This window comes from Brassica napus, chromosome C3 (assembly GCF_020379485.1).
Source record: "Brassica napus cultivar Da-Ae chromosome C3, Da-Ae, whole genome shotgun sequence".
NCBI lineage: Eukaryota > Viridiplantae > Streptophyta > Magnoliopsida > Brassicales > Brassicaceae > Brassica > Brassica napus.
Window position 1 is genome coordinate 34,361,954 of NC_063446.1, and position 19,033 is coordinate 34,380,986.

General features: G+C 35.0%; 2 protein-coding genes across 2 annotated transcripts; one reads left to right on the forward strand and one right to left on the reverse strand.

Annotated features, from left to right (window-relative positions):
* The first annotated feature begins 6,473 nt into the window (after positions 1-6,473).
* Positions 6,474-10,458, forward strand: LOC106389427 (DNA replication licensing factor MCM5). Its single transcript, XM_013829675.3, has 17 exons — positions 6,474-6,806; positions 6,973-7,116; positions 7,185-7,364; positions 7,445-7,543; positions 7,626-7,762; positions 7,844-7,949; positions 8,147-8,281; positions 8,364-8,441; positions 8,588-8,692; positions 8,791-8,882; positions 8,968-9,100; positions 9,188-9,283; positions 9,364-9,455; positions 9,536-9,736; positions 9,813-9,942; positions 10,027-10,128; positions 10,220-10,458. The coding sequence occupies exons 1-17, from the start codon at positions 6,537-6,539 to the stop codon at positions 10,301-10,303; spliced, it is 2,184 nt and encodes a 727-aa protein (XP_013685129.1). The 5' UTR covers positions 6,474-6,536; the 3' UTR covers positions 10,304-10,458.
* A 1,072-nt stretch (positions 10,459-11,530) lies between these two features.
* Positions 11,531-15,553, reverse strand: LOC106385880 (ATPase 6, plasma membrane-type). The gene is made up of 9 exons (XM_013825781.3): positions 15,391-15,553; positions 14,631-15,302; positions 14,219-14,545; positions 13,480-14,134; positions 12,871-13,385; positions 12,616-12,789; positions 12,333-12,515; positions 12,073-12,248; positions 11,531-11,989 (listed from the first exon to the last, which is right to left on the reverse strand). The coding sequence occupies exons 1-9, from the start codon at positions 15,439-15,441 to the stop codon at positions 11,893-11,895; spliced, it is 2,850 nt and encodes a 949-aa protein (XP_013681235.2). The 5' UTR covers positions 15,442-15,553; the 3' UTR covers positions 11,531-11,892.
* Between the last annotated feature and the right edge of the window lie 3,480 nt (positions 15,554-19,033).

Below are 19,033 nucleotides of genomic sequence, written 5' to 3' on the forward strand. Positions count from 1 at the left end.
GATACACCAATTCCTCTCTTCTCTTGTCTTCTCTTCTCTATTTACAACAGTATCCATAGGTTCATTTGGTTTACTTTACAGCTGAAATGAGCTTAGTTCAATTGAGTTTGTCAATTTAGGTTTATAAAGTGCAATAATTGATTGGACATAAAAACGCTTGAATATGATTGGTTTGCATAAATGTGGCCGAAAATCATTTTTAAAAAAGGAAAAAAGCAATGGCATTCCAGTGTAAATAACTCAAAAAGTTAGGACGGAATCCTAGGAGAGATTCTGCTTTAATAGTATAGATGTCACGGTTCATTTATTTAACTATGAAAAAATATTTATCCTCTTCGTATTCTTTTCTTTTCCCTGCCAAAATGATAGGAAAATGATTCAATTTAAAGTTTTGTTTAACACTAAACATCAATTTCAGCTAATTGTGCCACGACGCCACTAATAACAACGACAACTGAGAGATATTGATTCATGTTATATATTAGTTTGTATATATAGAGAAGCATGTTAAGAAAAGACCACCAAATGAATGTTATATGGTGTGGCGATAAAGTTGTGTGTTATTGTCTTAGTGTGCTAGAACAATGGGAAAAAAAATATTTGGATAGTATTAAGAAATGATCACCAAAAACTATATCTTCATTTAATCTCAAAAACACTATGTGGAACACTTCTATATCATATAGAATGAAAGTTGGTAGAGACTGACATATTCTTGAACCCTCATAGATTTTACCTCCTCTATCCGAAAACACTTATTTGGAAAGACCGACAATATCTACTCCAATTTTTAGCTCAACGTGAGTTGTATATATTATAATGTTTTGTGTTCTTTCCTTGATGATTCTTGCAAAACATTAACTAGTTTTAAATGTTTTTCTTTCTGAGGGTACACGAAGCTTGTCTACCTCTTCAAAAACAAAGGATGGACAAATCTTGTACAAGTCAAAGAGAGTTTTGAAGGATAGTATTGCACAATCTGCTTCAAGGAGAGGTGCACTTAAAAAACTGAAAAATCTGAAAGGGTAAAATAACCAACTATAAAGAAAAAGCTCAATAAAGAAGGAAAGAAATTGAACGTGATCAAAGTTTGCAAGGTTATTTTTGTAATTATTATTGGAGGAGTGGATATGTGCAATATATAAATTAAGTTTGTATACCTATCGAGAGCACCTTCAAAAAAATCTGACTGAACTTTGAAAAAGAAAATAGTGTGATCCATGAATGTGTGCACATTTGATGAGCCTCCATGCTTGCTCAAGAAATTAAGAAACTAGAACAAACAGAATTAAAATCCCTTGGGGAGTCAGGATTAGAATTGAAGAATGTTTCAAAATAAACAGAGAGAGATTTGTGTGAAGAACAAGAAATTAGAAAACAAAAAGATTCATAAGCGGTATGCTATGGTAGGCATTGAAGTTAATATACACGAGGCAAAACAAGTTCCATAAAAATAGGATTTTTCAAGGATACTAAGCTAGAGTCTCTCTACAAACAACAAGTGAATATTTGTATTCTATCAATTTCAGTATATGTAAAGAGATCATATCATACAAATAGCAAGAGAATATTCTTTTGTATAAAGCCAATAGGCCCAATACCACTTACCTAAGGCTATGCAAACAAGTTACAGAGAATTATTTTTCAAGAAGACCCAACAACAGTCTCACAACAAATAGCAAGAGAAATTCTTTATTATATCAATTTCAAATACAAATAGAAAGATAGTATTCAATCTTCTATCAGTATCCAATATATTAAAGCAATTGGTCTAACAACTTAATTACACCGCTCTGGCCCAGATATTTCTCACAACCCATTAAGAGCATGTGTTCTAGAAACAATAACAAACAAAAGAAGAAGAAAAAGAAAAAGATGGTGTTAAGCAATTGTGGTCCATGAAATAATACACAACCAATTTTTTCAGACTAAAATAGAAATCATACCAAGAAAATGTGACGGTCCCTGAATATCTGGAGGATCATGTAATGACCCAACTCTGACTGCCATTGATGCAGCTGCATAAGAACTCGATTCCCCTTCACCCAAATTTTCATGAATCAGCAGAGCAGATAATCCATTCTCCAGCTCTATCGCTCTGTACTTCAGATTTCCACTAGGATGTATTATGTCAATTTCTTCCATTCCTAGAAGAAACAACAATGAACGAGAGAACCAAATAGTATTATGTTATAGCCAAGCAATATCAATCTTAGTTTCTGATTATTAAATTTAACGAGGAGATTTTGTAAACTTTTATTCTTATGGTGAACAAAGACTTGATCGAGGTTGTAAAACCAATAGTTTTTTTTCGAACTTCCAAGGAACAACCAACTCTAGGTCACAGAATCATATTGCTCTGATACCATGTAAACTTGAGATGAAATAATAAACTCTTGACTTGTATTGATATGAACAACTAACTCGAGTATATACACAATGACATAAACCGACTTTAAACATAAACCTAGGAGTAACAGAAAATATTCTTAATAGATTTCATGGAGCAACACTAAATGTCAAATTTCTTAAATGGAACCTACAAAAGGAATTTCTAAGTTCCGGTTAAACAAAAAGGAACCCATGACACAGTATAAAGAAAGAGAATAGTAAGTTTGGGAAAGAAACGAGAACAATGCGATTTGTCGAGGTTTTAGGGTTTCTTTGGGACCATTTATTTAGAGAAAAAAAAATTGTTCATGAAGAAAAACCCATTGATTTCTAGACAAAAATCAGCTCAGGTCCTTACTGCTATCTGAGTTTCCAATTTTATCTGAAGAAGAAGCAAAGCAATCGACATATATCAGACTTTTATGTGGGCCCAAAAATTACATTTTAGCAAAAAAATTGTATAGTATTAAGAAATGATCACCAAAAACTATACCTTCATTTAATCTCAAAAATGCTATGTGGAACACTTCTATATCATATAGAATGAAAGTTGGTAGAGACTGACATATTCTTGAGCTCTCGTGGATTTTACCTCTTCTATCCGAAAACACTTATTTGAAAAGACCGACAATATATAACTCATGCATCTAATCTAACTTTTAGCTCAGCGTGAGTTATATATTATAATGTTTTGTGTTCTTTACTTGATTATTCTTGCAAACATTAACTAGTTTTAAATGTTTTTCTTTCATAAGGTAAATGAAGCTTGTCTACTTTTTCAAGAACAAAGGACGACAAATTTTGTACAATTCAAAGAGAGTTTTGAAGGATGGTATTGCACATCAATAGTCTGTATGTTCATCATCTCTGTGGATCTCACTCTTTCTGGCTTAGAAAATGTATACATTTAAGTACATGTTACTTACCTTATATATTTTTTTTGTCATTAATTTGACAATCTATTTATTTACCTAGATATCAACTCATTATTTATGTTATGAATAGTTCAAATCGATATAAAAGATACGAAACCATAAAATAGGTCATGGAATAATATAGAAAGATTAAGCATATGAAATATGATTCTTTTGAGATGGATGTAAAGCGTATGACTTCTCATGTCTCCACTTACTTCTTTATATATCATTAATCAACTTTTTCTTGGTGATTGATGTGATACGACCCTAGTCTTTACCAAAATGACAGTGCTTTTCAAAAACATCTTAGTTCTCCCAAGCTAATCGATAATATGATGTGTTATCCAATGACACATGTTATCTTTGCGGACTATAAGCATGTGTAACTCCAAAGCAATTTTGGATCTTTTGAAATATTTATCCCAGAAATAGGAAGATTGATTTTGCTTTGAAATCAATCTAGGAAAATGGTAAGTAAAGATTTATGACATGCATATATATTCTTATTGTATCTTCTTCTTTGTTGAAGATCTCAAAACTAAATCGCCGTGTAACTCGTTCTACATGGAAGAACAAATGCCACCTGGTTATAAAGAAGCATCGAGTAATACCTCTCAAGTACATGTTTCTCTGTTTTCGCAATCTAAAAATAAGTTCATTCCACCAGTCTCTCAAGTACACTTTTTTTCTTTTATTTTGTTTATATTTTTTTCATTTTTATTAAAATAATTTGGTTAAATAATAATAGAGAAAATTTTGAAAGATAACTTCAAATGAGATAACATTTTGAAAATTACACCTTTTTTAAGACTACACTTGTTAACAAGTTTAATGTTTGTAATTAGCTAATATTTAAATAAATAGTTTTAATTTAATACAAAACTATGCATTATTAAAAAAAAAATTAAAATAAATTTAATAATAAATCAATTTTATACTTATTTTCAAATAGGATTCTTAATATCAAAATTAAATAGCGTATCATCACAATTAATCACAACCTTGTCCATAAAATACTTTAATAAATAAAAACTAATCAGCTAATGCTACAAAAAACGTCTTCACCACAAACTAAATGATGTTTTGTTCTAATCTGAAGATCTTTTTTGTTCTTGGTTTATACTACGAATAAACATGAAACAACCCAGACATACAAACATGAAAATTAAACAGTGTGTTGATTATTTCTTTTCTCTTTATTACAAATTTAATATTAATTGTAAATATTTGCCTTGATTAAAATGATACTTTGTGGACTTTGTGTCCATGGAGCACAGTGACAAAAGAACTCTTGTAGATAGACAGAGCAAGAAGATCCAATTCATTTATCCCTTTTTTGCCATGAAGACACCAAGTAATAAAAATCTGAACAATAGAAATAGCAATAAAAATTAGAGAGAGTAATCAAAAACCATGTTAGTATTACTAATTTAAATTTGATATTAGTTATTTAAATCTGTAAAATATGGATAAAATCTCTTATCATATATATGAAAAGTGTAATTTTCAAAAAGTATACTTTTCAAAATTTAAAATATAAATAGTATTTTTTAAATTATTCCTAAATAAGGCACCCACGTTGCACATAACCTCTTTCAATTTCTGAAAAATAAATAAAGTGATATTACAATTATATATATATGTGTGTATGTATCTATACTATTAAAAGAGAAAGATTCTTAAGAAATCTATTTATTCAAGGTTATTGCACATTTTCATTTTTAGTCCTACTTATTAAATATAACCAAATATTACAACTAACCTTTATTATATCAACCAGATGATATCCTATAGCATTTTAATAAATTCATTATTGTTTATTAACAGTTTAAATGATCAATTCAATTATTACTATGTTAACATATTGGGCCTTAATTAAACTATCTAAAAATCACTGCTTATACCCTGCGTTAGAATATAATCTCATCATATTTCGTATAGATCATATTATACAAACTTAAAAAATATATGACCAGAAAATACACACTTACAAACTATATATAACCATTATGGATATCTAAAAATCGTAGCGTTCGTGATTGTTATAATATGGAACTATTATCAAATACTTTATTCAATCTTATGTACTATTAAAAGGTAAAGAGAAGTTTAATCAAATTTTCAGATTTTTCTGGGTTTTTATCGGGTCGACCAATATCATATCACGGGTTAATGGGAGATTTTATAGATTTTAAGATTTTTAATTAACAGGTTTTCACTAAATCCAAACGGTTATATGTGGATCACAGAGTTTTCCAGTTTGACTGCATAACTAGCTCAAATATAAAAACAATGTTTATTTGTACAAATATAATGCTTTCTTGGCACCATTTGAATATAGATACACTATTAGACTTCAGCATTCATGGATAAATTTTTTAAACTTCGAAAAAATATTTAGATACTTCGGTTTATCGAGTAATTCAGTTTATAAATTATATTCTTAGGATATTTTTTATTTAAAAATTAAATATCATTAATATTTGTTGGTATATAATTTTATTTTAAAAATTAATGTACTCATTCATTTTTCGGTTCGATTATGGTTAAGCTTTTGTTTTTTTGGTTCCAGAGATAAATGATCCATTTGGTTATTTATTAACTTCGGTAATTAATTTTAGTTTCGGTTTTTCGATTCGGTTCTGGATAAATATGTTCGTAACTATACAATATCTTATATAGAAACTTATATAAAATGAATTCTTTTAATACCAAAAATAAATTCGTGCTTTCGAAACGGATAAAAATCTAGTATATATTATAATAAATCAGACCGCTAGCAATCAACATGGAAATGTGTTTTTAAAGCTGGAACATAATTTTTCATTTGTCATTTCACTCTTGATTTTTACATTTTGTATAATTTTTCAATCTGTAGAAAACTCTGCTAGATACTGAGTCACTGACGATAAAGGTGGCCTTATTAAATGATAATAATTTTCTAAAAAAACATTATGAAACTTTTTTTTTTTTTTAAAGTTCTTCCAATTTAATTATTTAAATCCGCAATCATTCGCACCTAATACTCAAAAATATCAAAAAGTTAAATGGGCCAAAATAAGAAAACCGTCAATAGATCAAGTAACCTCGGCCCATAAACTTCCCGCCACACTCTTCCCGCCTAAACTCGTCGTCGAAGTAAAAAGCCCTCCTTCCCCCCCACTCTCCTTTCCGTCACCACAACATTCCACAGAGAGAGAAAGAGCGAAAGAGAGACGACGAAACAAGATGTCTGGGTGGGACGAAGGAGCAGTATACTACAGCGACCAGCCTCAGTTCCCGGAGGCCGGAGACGCCGCCACCGTCAGTCCTCATGCCGTCATGACGAAATTCAAGGAGTTCATCAGAACATTCGAGATAGGGCAGAACTGTTTCCCCTACAGGGAAGCCCTACTCGATAACCCCAAGAGACTCCTCGTCCACCTCGAAGATCTCCTCGCCTTCGATTCCGATCTCCCTTCTCTCATCCGTTCCGCTCCCGCCGATTTTCTCCCCGTGGTATGACTCCCAGATTCACTCAATTAGGGTTCCTGAAATTAGAATAAATTAGGGTTCCTGAAGATATTGGTGTTTTAGGGCTCACTTGTTACATGTTACATGTTGGATCTCTCATTTATTTAAGAGTATTAATGTTTTTTTTTTATTATTAAATTCTGAAATGCAGTTCGAGAAAGCAGCTGGTGAAGTGCTGGCGGGATTGAGAATGAGGGAAGCGAATGAGACGGGGGAAATGGAGGAGCCTACGCCAAGTGATGTGCAGATTTTGCTCACTTCAAGGGAGGATCCTGTGTCTATGCGATTACTCGGGGTATGTGATTGCCTGATTGAATGTTATCTGTTTACTTGGAGATTTTTAATCTTTAACTTTCCCCACAGGCTCAGTACATCTCAAAATTGGTGAAAATCTCTGGGATTAGCATTGCAGCTTCCAGGGTGAAGGCTAAGGCGACTTATGTGTTTTTAGTATGCAAGAACTGTAGGAAAACCAGGGAGGTTCCTTGTCGTCCTGGCCTCGGTGGGGCCATTGTTCCTCGCTCCTGTGATCATGTTCCTCAGGTACTTGCATCATCTCTTCTCTTTGGTGGTGGTTTTAGTTTTGCTGTTTTTGATAAAAGACCAATTGGACGTTGTTTTAGCCTGGAGAAGAACCTTGTCCTCTTGATCCGTGGATGGTGGTTCCTGATAGGAGCCAGTATGTTGATCAGCAGACGTTGAAGCTACAGGAGAACCCGGAGGTAATGATCCTCTGATTCTCTTTGCATTGTAATGATTATCTATTTGGCCTGTTCTATACCAAATGCTTCTGGCTTTTTGTAGGATGTTCCTACTGGAGAGCTTCCAAGAAATATGCTTCTCTCTGTTGATCGGCATCTTGTTCAATTAATTGTACCTGGGACCAGACTGACTGTAATGGGTATCTACAGCATTTTCCAAGCTTCATCCTCTTCTAACTCGTAAGTTTTATTTTTTTTTTGTCAAATGAGTGTTTAGATTTGTCTTCTTGTAAAGTTGCACCAACAGTGTTTCTGATGTAGGCATAAAGGAGCAGTTGCAATTCGGCAGCCTTACATAAGAGTTGTTGGATTGGAAGACACGAATGAGGCCAGCTCCCGTGGACCTGCCAACTTCACTCCTGACGAAGTTAGTATTGTTGCATCATTTAGAACTTTTTTTCAGTTTTATTTGATGGCTTACATCATTCACACCTTCACAGCACACTATTTTGTTTTAGGAAAAGGCTTTATTCCTTTAACTTAGTATATGCCACCTAGGTCGGCTTAGAACATCACTTTATGCAGTTTAGCTCATCAGTTTTCCTCTCACAAAAATGCTTTTAGGAGGAGGAATTCAAAAAATTTGCTGGTGGTCAAGATGTTTACAGCAACATTTGCACCAAGATCGCACCTTCTATCTTTGGTCACGAAGACGTGAAGAAAGCAGTGGCGTGTCTTCTCTTTGGAGGATCAAGAAAGGTAGGTAACTGCGATTTAAGTTATCTTCTGTGCACTTGGATGCAAATTTTGACATGTCTATACCATTTTATCTTTCATTCAGAGCCTACCAGATGGAGTGAAACTAAGAGGTGATATCAATGTTTTGCTTCTAGGAGACCCATCAACTGCAAAATCACAGGTTTGTTCTGTGGTCTCAGTATCAATGATTATAAATAACTTGAGTATTGTTTTTCTATTCTTTAGAACCCTTGCAAGAAAGTCAGTCTTATTAACTGCACTTGTAGCTCAGATGTGGAACTAATTTGCTTCCTTTTCTTTTTCCAGTTTCTAAAATTTGTGGAGAAGACGGCTCCCATTGCGGTTTACACATCTGGAAAGGGTTCATCAGCTGCTGGACTCACTGCTTCTGTGATTAGAGATAGCAGCACAGTAAGTCCTATCCTTGCTGCATGTTTCTGTTCTAAGATATGTTCAAACTCAGTTTGCTATGACATTTTCATTCAATTTACACATTATCTTTGTTGCAGCGCGAGTTCTATCTTGAAGGTGGGGCTATGGTTTTGGCTGATGGAGGGGTTGTGTGTATCGATGAATTTGACAAGATGAGGCCGGAAGATAGGTAATTGAAATCAGAATCATAGGGTAAAGAGAATCTAATTCTTTTTGATGACTAGAATTTGACAGAAGGTATTTCATGCATATAGAGTTGCTATTCATGAAGCAATGGAGCAGCAGACCATCTCCATTGCTAAAGCTGGGATAACAACTGTCCTAAACTCTAGAACCTCGGTTCTTGCAGCTGCTAACCCTCCCTCTGGTCGATATGATGATCTTAAGGTTTGACATTCTTTGTCAGTATAATTGTTTTACCTAATCTTGTTTGCAGTATTCTTAGGTTTTTTTTTTTTGTTTTTGGGTTTGCAGACTGCACAAGACAACATTGACTTGCAGACGACAATTCTTTCTAGATTTGATCTTATCTTCATTGTCAAGGACATCAGGAAGTATTCCCAAGACAAGGTATTTGTTTGAATGGGATAGTAGATTTCTTTGAATGCTTGAGTAGACATATGATTAATGTTGGAATAATCTCTTGACAGGAAATAGCCAGCCATATTATAAGGGTTCATGCATCTGCAGACAAAGTTACAGATGAAAACACAGATTCTAAGGAAGATAATTGGCTCAAGAGGTGTGTTGCGTTCATCATGTCTTTTGCAGTTTCTTATACATAAGTTGGGTCTCTAAAATGTAATGATATTGTCACTGTAGATATATACAATACTGTCGATCAAGATGTCATCCTCGTCTCACAGAAGCCGCAGCTATGAAGCTGCAGCAGCAATATGTCAAGATCAGAGAGGATATGAAGAGACGTGCACATGAAACAGGAGAGGCTGCCCCAATACCTATCACAGTCAGACAACTCGAAGCTATTGTCAGACTGAGCGAGTCGCTTGCAAAAATGAGACTGTAAGTAAATCTTCTTGTTAGCATAAAGATTCCTGAAACCTGTTGGGCATGTATTGACATTGCTATATCGGGCCAGGTCACACGACGCCACAGAAGATGATGTAGGCAAAGCTTTTAAGCTTTTCGATACCTCAACAATGGATGCAGCAAGGTCAGGGATAAATCAACAGATTAACATAACGAGCGAGATGGCCAACGAGATAAAGGTTAGTGGGAAGAAATAATCATATACCTTCTTATATTGTTGATGGAGATGTATTTGACTAATAATTGAGTTGATGTGAAAACAGCAAGCGGAAACACAGATCAAGAGAAGAATGGGGATTGGAGCAAGGTTATCAGAGAGAAGACTTATCGAGGATTTGGCTAGAATGGGAATGAACGATTCAATGGTACCTAATACAAAATCAATTGCTTAGTTTTATTCCTCATCACCAATAAGTGATGTGGATTTTGACTGTGTGTGAATGTTAAAAATGGCAGGTGAGGAGGGCTCTGTTGATAATGCATCAGAGAGGTGAAGTTGAGTACCAGCGAGAGAGACGTTCCATTGTCCGCAAAGCTTGATCTTCTTCTTCGCTCACTATCTCTCTTCTTTAGTCTCTCAGGATCTTCAAAAAGACAGTATTCAGTATTGTTAAGTTAATTTGGAGGAACAGAAACTTACGTCATGTGTATTTGATGAAGATCCTTTAGTAAACTTTTATGCCCTCTTGAAACTATTGTTTTCTCCACCAATGTTTTCTTGTGTTGCCTCTTCTTGACCAAATGTTAAGAAAGCTTTACGAGTTAGTTAGCTGATAGGTAAACAAAACACCATCGTCGACAACGATCACATTAATGAACCACGTCTAACGTGAGCTGAATTCAATTAAAAAGTCATCTTGTACTTGTATCAACATTACTAATCCACCTGTGCATTGTTTGTTATATAGCAACGGAAGTGTAAAACTCACAACAATCTCTGCTATCTCGGACAAGTAAAGGATTCGTAATTCTTCTCGAGCAGCAAAACTCTTAAAGAGGCAATCTCGGACAAGTATATCCATTTCCTTACATTATCATCTTCAGTTGTCTTCAAACCTATGACAACTATATATCTAAGACCATCTACATTATACTACAAAATCAATTTGCATATTCAATTGTTTTATGTCTTAGAGAAAACTCAAGACTGGTTTTGTTAGAGCTTGCCAACTTCACAAACATTTGCGCGAGCCAGATGACCAGTGAGATAACAGTTTTATAGTCGTTTATCTTTCATCTTTCTGGTTGGAACTTTGAAGAAAGAATCATATCCTTAATATAAAAAAAGATTATAAAAAAAGCATAACAACAATAGAATCATGATTTATTACATAACGCCATGACAAGTAGCAAATTTATAGATGGCATTCACCGATGATTAGTCCAATATATGATGAGTCTGCTGACCGGTCCCGATTTTTTTTATGACCGGAAGCAAAAAAAAGAGAGAAAAGCTGTTATCAAAGATTGAACCTAAGAACTTGATGTTACAGGTGATATGTAAATCACTACACTAAATACATTTTACTGAGGCCGAAATTTGTTAATAATATTGAGGGCTGGAGGCCAGTGCTTCCCCTCAGGGCAGCCATTGCAGCAACATCCTGACAAATAGTAAATTTATCTTCTAATTTCTGGAAGTTTATTTTTATGAAAACTTTTCTGTCTCTTCTTTATCTTTAAGATTTGGATGGGTTTTTTGGACATTATATATTCATACTGTAAACATACTCTGTGGTTTTCATTGCTGTTGAACAAGGATTTTGATTTTCTAGCACCATCAACCTCAATTTATTATTATTAAAAAGAACATGACAAAAGCATAACAAAAAACAAGAAATAGAAAAAAAAGAACAGAATAATAATTTATTACATAACTCTCGATGCATCTCCTTTACTTTATTCTCTCACTCGTCCATCCTGTCACCAGCTTCTTTTTTTATCCTTAAGCTAAGAATAATTTCACTATGATATCATTTCTTAACCAAGAGAAATGAAATCAAAACCCAAGAATATTCCAAATAGGAACTTCCTTCTTTATCTTTAATCTTTATAAAGCCATTTTCTCTAACTTTATTGATCAAATCATCGTCATACGTCTTGTGCTTAAAATATCATTGTAGTTTAGCTTAGACGGTGTAGTGCTGGTTAAGATTGTCAATGTCAAGGCCCTTAAGCTTTACGACAGACTCCACGTGGCCTTTGAGAGTGTGCACTTCTCTTAGCCTGCATGCACACCACAACTCTCACGAATCTTGTAATAGAAAAATGTCTAGTGATTGAATCTTTGAAAGTAATCAGTTACATACCTTGCCACTTCAGCACGCTTTTTAGCCTGTTCAGCGATCTCAGAGAGCTCGGTGAATGTTGCCTTGTCTTCAAACATTGACTCCGGGGGTTTAAGTCCATGGAGTGTACGTTGAGCTAGAGCCCATTGGGCCTCTCTTTCTCCCCTTCCGTAGTCTTTCTTGGTTGTGAATGCAGTCTTAGATTATAAAAAAGGGCAAGAATGTGAGAGCATATTATGTATTTAAAAAATTCAAGATTAAAACTGATCATAACATCATACCCTATTTTCAATCATGTTATTCCAAGCTTTGCCAGTAAGGATGTAGCGGGTGATGAACTTAAGGACATCAAGAGGAATGTATGTGATGATACTATAAATCCAGATGACTCCACACCATCCCCATCCGCACCCTTTGATTCTCGCAAATTCCCAATGTGCATAAGCCGCTATTAAGGTTGCAGCCTGTTGTTATTTTGGAAAAATATTAAAAAATTATTCAAGAGTAATTAATTTATATACCATAACTAATGTGTAATGTACTATATGGAACCAAATCACATACCAGTTGGGCAATAAGGAATGCAATAAGAAGAAGAAATCCAGGGCGTTCCACAAATGACCAGCTCCTTGATCGAGTCACAAAGATTAGTGCTTGACTAATTATACTGACTTGCAAATACAAAACTGCTATTAACTCCTCTGGTTGGCCTTTTAGTGATCTTACTCCAAACTTTTGCTACACTCACCAACACCACCAAAACAATTAATTAGAATGGTGGACATTTTTGCTATTTTTATTAAATTGAATTATTATTACCGGGAAGAAGTCAGTGTCATGAGCAAGCCAGAAGAAAAGGACGGTAATGAGAGCCATGTATGTTCCAAGAACAACACCAGTAGCAAAGATCTCTCTAAGCTTCCACGAATCAGGAATCGGGGAAGGCTTGACTCTGTCTTTCGAAATGGTCATGATGGTCCCGTCGTTAAGGATCGCAATAATGAGAACCATAAAGGGAGAAAAGTCAAACTCCCAAATGAGAGCCACAAGCATGAAGCCTAGGACAATACGAATGGTGATGGAAACCGCATAGATTGTGTAGTTCTTCATCCGTTGAAAGATAGCTCGGCTGGTGAGCACCGCACTGATGATCACACTAAGACCTGGCTCGGTCAAAACTATATCCGAAGCGCTTCTCGCCGCATCAGTTGCGTCATCCACTGCTATACCGATGTCTGCTTTTTTCAGCGCTGGCGCGTCGTTCACACCGTCCCCGGTCATTCCAACTATATGTTTCTTTTCTTGGAGTCTCCTTACAATCTCGTACTTGTGCTCTATAATACAAGTAATTATTGAGCCAAAATAAATAAATAATAATAATACAAATAATTTAGAATATCTGATTGGTGAGAAAGGTTTATTAGTTACCAGGAAACACTCCAGCAAATCCATCAGCCTTCTCAATGAGCTCATCAACCGGAACTCCACCGGTGGCATCATCTTTGTTTTCGAGCAAGGAAGAGGAAGGATACATGTTAGTTCCCATCCCAAGCCTACGACCAGTTTCTTTACCAATAGCCAACTGATCTCCGGTGATCATCTTAACATTGACACCAAGATCAAGTGCACGTCTGATGGTCTCGGCACTATCGTGCCTCGGAGGGTCGAAGAGCGGGAGAAGACCAACGAACTCCCAAGGAGTTCCGGCGCTTTCTTTGTCCTTTTCAGGAACCGTTTGGCGCCCAACACCGAGAGAACGAAGGCCACGCTCGGCGAACTTGTCGATGATGTCGTGCGCTCGTTTCAGGGCCTCTCCTTTGAGGTCACAGAGAGAAATGATTTGTTCGGGAGCGCCTTTGCTGCATCTATGCCAATCTCCACTGCCATCGATGTACGTGATTGCGGTTCGTTTTTCGACGGGGTTGAATGGTAAGAAATGGACTTCGGTTATTCCAGCTCTCGCCTCTTTTGGATCGCCCAGCATGTTGACAATGCATGCATCGATGGCGTCTTGGTTCTCTACTCTTGAAGCTCTAGCTGAGAGTAGTATCACAGTATCTTTGTCCGCGTTTTTACAGAAAACCTACAAATATTTTTAAATTAAAATAATTTAAATAATACACATATCAATTAATATGATGATGAGTTTTTTTTAAAATCAAATTACCTCAATCAAGTTCTTGTCAACGGTTAGTTTGTTGAGAGTGAGGGTACCGGTTTTGTCGCTGCAAAGAACGTCCATGCCAGCCATTTCTTCAATGGCGGTCATACGTTTTGTGATGGCACCTTGCTGAGACAACCTATGAGAACCAATAGCCATTGTGACAGACAACACAGTTGGCATGGCAATTGGGATACCTCCAATGAGAAGGACAAGAAGATTGTCGATTCCATCTCTGTACTTCCTATGCTGGATTGGATACATTACTATTATCTCAATCAACATTCCTATCGCGATTGAGCAGATACAGAAATTACCAATCGCGGTTAGGACCTGAAAAGATTAGATTCAAACACTTAGAATCAGTTTTAAAATGTTTTTGCTAGGAAAATAGAAAAAGAGTTTCAAACATTGTTACCGTTTGGAAATGGCCAACGTTGTTAGTACTGTCAACAAGGTGAGCCGCCTTGCCAAAGAAGGTATGCACACCGGTGGCGATGACAACGGCCTCGATCTCTCCCTGTTTGCAAGTGGAACCGGAGAAGACCTCGTCTCCCGGATATTTAGTGGCTGGAAGAGATTCACCGGTGAGGGCAGACTGGTCGATTTTTAAAGGATCGCCTTCGAGGAGACGAGAATCCGCAGGAACAATATCACCCAACTTAATGCTGATTAAGTCACCTGGCACCAGCATTGCAGCTTCTTGCTCTCCCCATTTGCCATCTCTCAATACCTTTGCTTTAGGTGCAAGATTGGCCATGAGAGCAGCCGCGGCATTACCTGCGTTGTTCTCCTCAATGAAACTGATTGTCGAGTTTATAATAAGCAGACACATGATCCCAACAAAGTCTTGCCAATCCGGGGGTCTTCCGTCACCGTTTGCCAACACGATGGCCATGATTGCTGCTGCCTCCATCACCCATGAAAGTGGATTCCACATGAACCCTAAGAACTTTAGGAATTTGTTTTCCACCTTCTCTTCCAGTTTGTTGGCTCCAAAGATCTGGAGTCTGTTTCTTCCTTCCTCTGATGACAGACCTTCCCTTGAGCATTTTAGCTGTTGGAACACTTCGTCCACCGGAATCTTCTCCTGTAATTAGATAAATAAAATCCATGTTATAAGTTTGAATATATGACAAGTCTGAATATGTTAAGAAGAAAATAAAACAAAGACTAACAAGATCAACGTTCTCCTTCTTTATTTCTTCCCATGAAATATCAGCAGCCATGGTGAATCAACCCAAGAGAACAAACAAAAACAATGAAAATGTAACTTATTCCCTTTCAAGCTGTTTTGAAGCCAGAAAAGAGAGGTTTTCTTTAAGGTTGTGATGTTCTGTGGAGGCACAGAAGTGGTTTTTATATACACACACACTTACATAGGTGGCTTTGTATGGTTTAATGGTTTGTGGCACACCTTATTTTCCGGTATTTTGACAATGTATGTGTCCAATTCTGAACTGTTTTCATGCCTTTTCTTATGCATCCCTTTGTTTTGTTCTGTTTCTTAACTAAAAAGAAAACGAAAAAAATCGATTCAGTTGCCTCTCCATAAATAGTAAACGGACAGAAATTAGGTTCACTCCAAACTTTAAATTCACCCCACCGATACATGGATTATTAATTAAAAAATATTAAACTAAATAAAAAATAGCTACAAAAAATAAAAATGCTAATTTTAACGACGCTAACGCTTCCAGCTAAACCATAAACCCTAAATCTTAAATTTTAAACTCTATACCTTAAATTCTAAACCTAAATCCAAACCCCTAAACCCAAACCCTATACCCTAAACCCTAATCCTAGACCCTAAACCCAAATTATATACCCTAAACCCCAAAAACTAGACTATAAACCTAAACTCTATACCCTAAACTCAAGTCCTAGACCATAAACCCAAACCGTAAACCTTAAATCCAAATTATATACCCTAAACCCAAAACTTTAACCATAAGTTCAAACGGTAAATCCTAAACCCAAACCGTACATCCTAAACCAAAAATCTATACCCTAAACCCAAATCCAAGACCTAAAACCCAAATGGTAAACCCTAAACTCAAACCCTAAACTTAGATGCTATAGGATTTGGGTTAAGGTTTACGGTTTGAGTTTAGGGTCTAAAACTTTGGTTTAGGATATAGGGTTTAGGTTTATAGTCTTATTTTTTGGTTTAGGGTCTAGGATTGGGGTTTAGGGTCTAGGATTAGGGTTTAGGGGTTTGGATTTGGGTTTTAGAATTTAAGATTTATGGTTAAGGGTTTGGCTAGCGGCGTTAACGTCGTTAAAATTACACTACAAGAAAACAACGGTATTCTGACGGACATTCCGACGGAAAATGAAATCCTCGGAATTTCCCGATTTTGGGTTTCCTCGGAATTTCCTCGGAATATACCAACGGAATTCCGAGGAAACATCAATCCGTCGGAATATTCCGAGGAAATTCTGACGAACTAGTGATCGATCGATGCGTTTTTGGACATATACCCATCGATCGATCACATTGTTACGCTTTGGTCCATCTTAGTGATCGATCGATGCGTTTTTGGACATAAATCCATCGATCGATCCGTTTATAAAAAAACATTCGAGATTTTGAAACCCCAAACACAAGTTCCTCAGAATTTCCTCGGAATATTCCGAGGAAATTCCGAGGAACACTTGATATCCTCGATCGATCGATGGGATAATCCCATCGATCGATCACATTGTTACGCTTTGGTCCATCTTCGTGATCGATCGATGCGTTTTTGGACATATATCCATCGATCGATCCGTTTAAAAAAAACATTCGAGATTTTGAAACCCCAAACACTAGTTCCTCGGAATTTCCTCGGAATATTCCGAGGAAATTCCGAGGAACACTTGATATCCTCGATCGATCGATGGGATAATCTCATCGATCGATCACATTGTTACGCTTTGGTCCATCTTAGTGATCGATCGATGCGTTTTTGGACATATATTCATCGATCGATCCGTTTTAAAAAAAAATTGACGTTTTGAAACCCCAAACACTAGTTCCTCGGAATTTTCTCGGAATATTCTGAGAAAATTCCGAGAAAGAAAAGGGTTTCCTCGGAATTCCCTCGGAATATTCCGAGGAAATTCCGAGGAAATAGGGTTTTTAAACCGAAAACAACATTTTTGCGGTTTAAATAACACCTATATAACCCTTATTAAGTGTCTTACGTTCATTATGAAGTCAAAAATTTTTTCCTTAACCTATAATAAACACTTTTCCGATTGTATGAACGAAATCCCCACAACATAAGAGAAACACTTATACACTTTAATGAACGGTAAAGGGAATACTTACAATTCGTTTTGAAATTTGTTATTTCATGGTTTATGCTCATCTATACAAAGAATCCTCAATGGTATGCATTACAATTGTATAAGAAATGAAATACGACAAAAAAAATTGATGTTTTAAACCCCAAACACTAGTTCCTCGGTATTTCCTCGGAATATTCCGAGGAAATTCCGAGGAACAATATAAATTAATAGAAATACATGCACATGATATTCTCTTTCCTCGAATTAATGAAAATATTTCGAGGAAATTCCGACGGATATTTAAGTGGCCGTCGGAATTTCTTCGGAATATTTTCATTTAACCGGGCAAACAAGCCGCCAAATATTTCAGAAAAATTGAAATTGAAAATACTGAGGGAATTCCGACGGAAAATATCCGTCGGACCCAAGGTTTTATAAACTCCAAACGCATCTTCTTCCCCATTTCTCTCTTCTTCCTCTCCGGCAATCTCTCTCTCCTTCTGGCGTTCTCCACCTTCTCTCGCGACGAACTCTCCGGCGAATCCTTTCCATTCCCTTACAAATCATGTAAGGACTCTATCCCACTCTCTTAGGTCCTATTTGTTAGGTTTTTAAGTAGATTTGATGATTTTAAAAGGTTTTTGATAGATTTCTGTTAGGGTGATTCGGTAGGATTGTGATTTGTTGTGTAATAGGTTTAGAATTGTGATTTGGTTGTGTTGAATTGATTTAGAACTTTTTTTTATAAATTTTTCATTATTTTTGTATTTACAAAACGTTTTTTCTATATAAATTAGATTTTACAAAACGCTTTTTGTATATAAATTCGATTTTTGTATTTATAAAAGATGATTTCATATTTATAAAAATATTTATATTTATTAAAACTAATTTTGTATTTATAAAACATTTTTTTGATTTATAAACACTTTTTTTTTTATTTTTGTATTTATAAAAACTCTTTTAAATATACAAACCGTTCTTTGTATATAAATTCGATTTTTGGATTTATAAAAGATGATTTCATATTTTAAAATTAATTTTGTATTTATAAAATATTTTTTTTTATTTATAAACACTATTTTATTATTTTTTGTATTTATAAAAACTATTTTGTATTTATAAAAAGATGATTTCATATCTATAAAAATATTTATATTTATAAATCTAATTTTGTATTTCTAAAACATTTTTTTATTTATAAACACTATTTTATTATTTTTTGCATTTATAAAAACTATTTTGTATTTATAAAAAGATGATTTCATATTTATTAAAACTAATTTTGTATTTATAAAACATTTTTTTTATTTATAAAAACTATTTTATTATTTTTTGTATTTTAAATATGTTTTCTATTTCAATTTTAATTTTATATTTTCGAATTTCAATTTAAAAAAATAAATTTATAATTTTTTTTTTTAATTTTGGAAATATTCCGAGGAAGTTTATCCCTCGGAATATTCCGACGACATCTTTCTCGGAATATTCCGAGGAATTTCCGACGAACTTGTGGTCCTCAGAAATTCCGAGGAAATAAGGTTT

Excerpts from the sequence above, each read along its gene's own strand:
- LOC106389427 (XM_013829675.3), top strand. The coding sequence starts at position 6,537 with ATGTCTGGGTGGGACGAAGGAGCAGTATACTACAGCGACCAGCCTCAG. Across the intron at positions 7,950-8,146 it reads CCAACTTCACTCCTGACGAA|GAGGAGGAATTCAAAAAATT; the intron begins GTTAGTATTGTT and ends AAATGCTTTTAG. Across the intron at positions 8,693-8,790 it reads TGATTAGAGATAGCAGCACA|CGCGAGTTCTATCTTGAAGG; the intron begins GTAAGTCCTATC and ends TCTTTGTTGCAG.
- LOC106385880 (XM_013825781.3), bottom strand. The coding sequence starts at position 15,441 with ATGGCTGCTGATATTTCATGGGAAGAAATAAAGAAGGAGAACGTTGAT. Across the intron at positions 14,546-14,630 it reads ACGTTGGCCATTTCCAAACG|GTCCTAACCGCGATTGGTAA; the intron begins GTAACAATGTTT and ends TAATCTTTTCAG. Across the intron at positions 11,990-12,072 it reads AAGCGTGCTGAAGTGGCAAG|GCTAAGAGAAGTGCACACTC; the intron begins GTATGTAACTGA and ends GTGTGCATGCAG.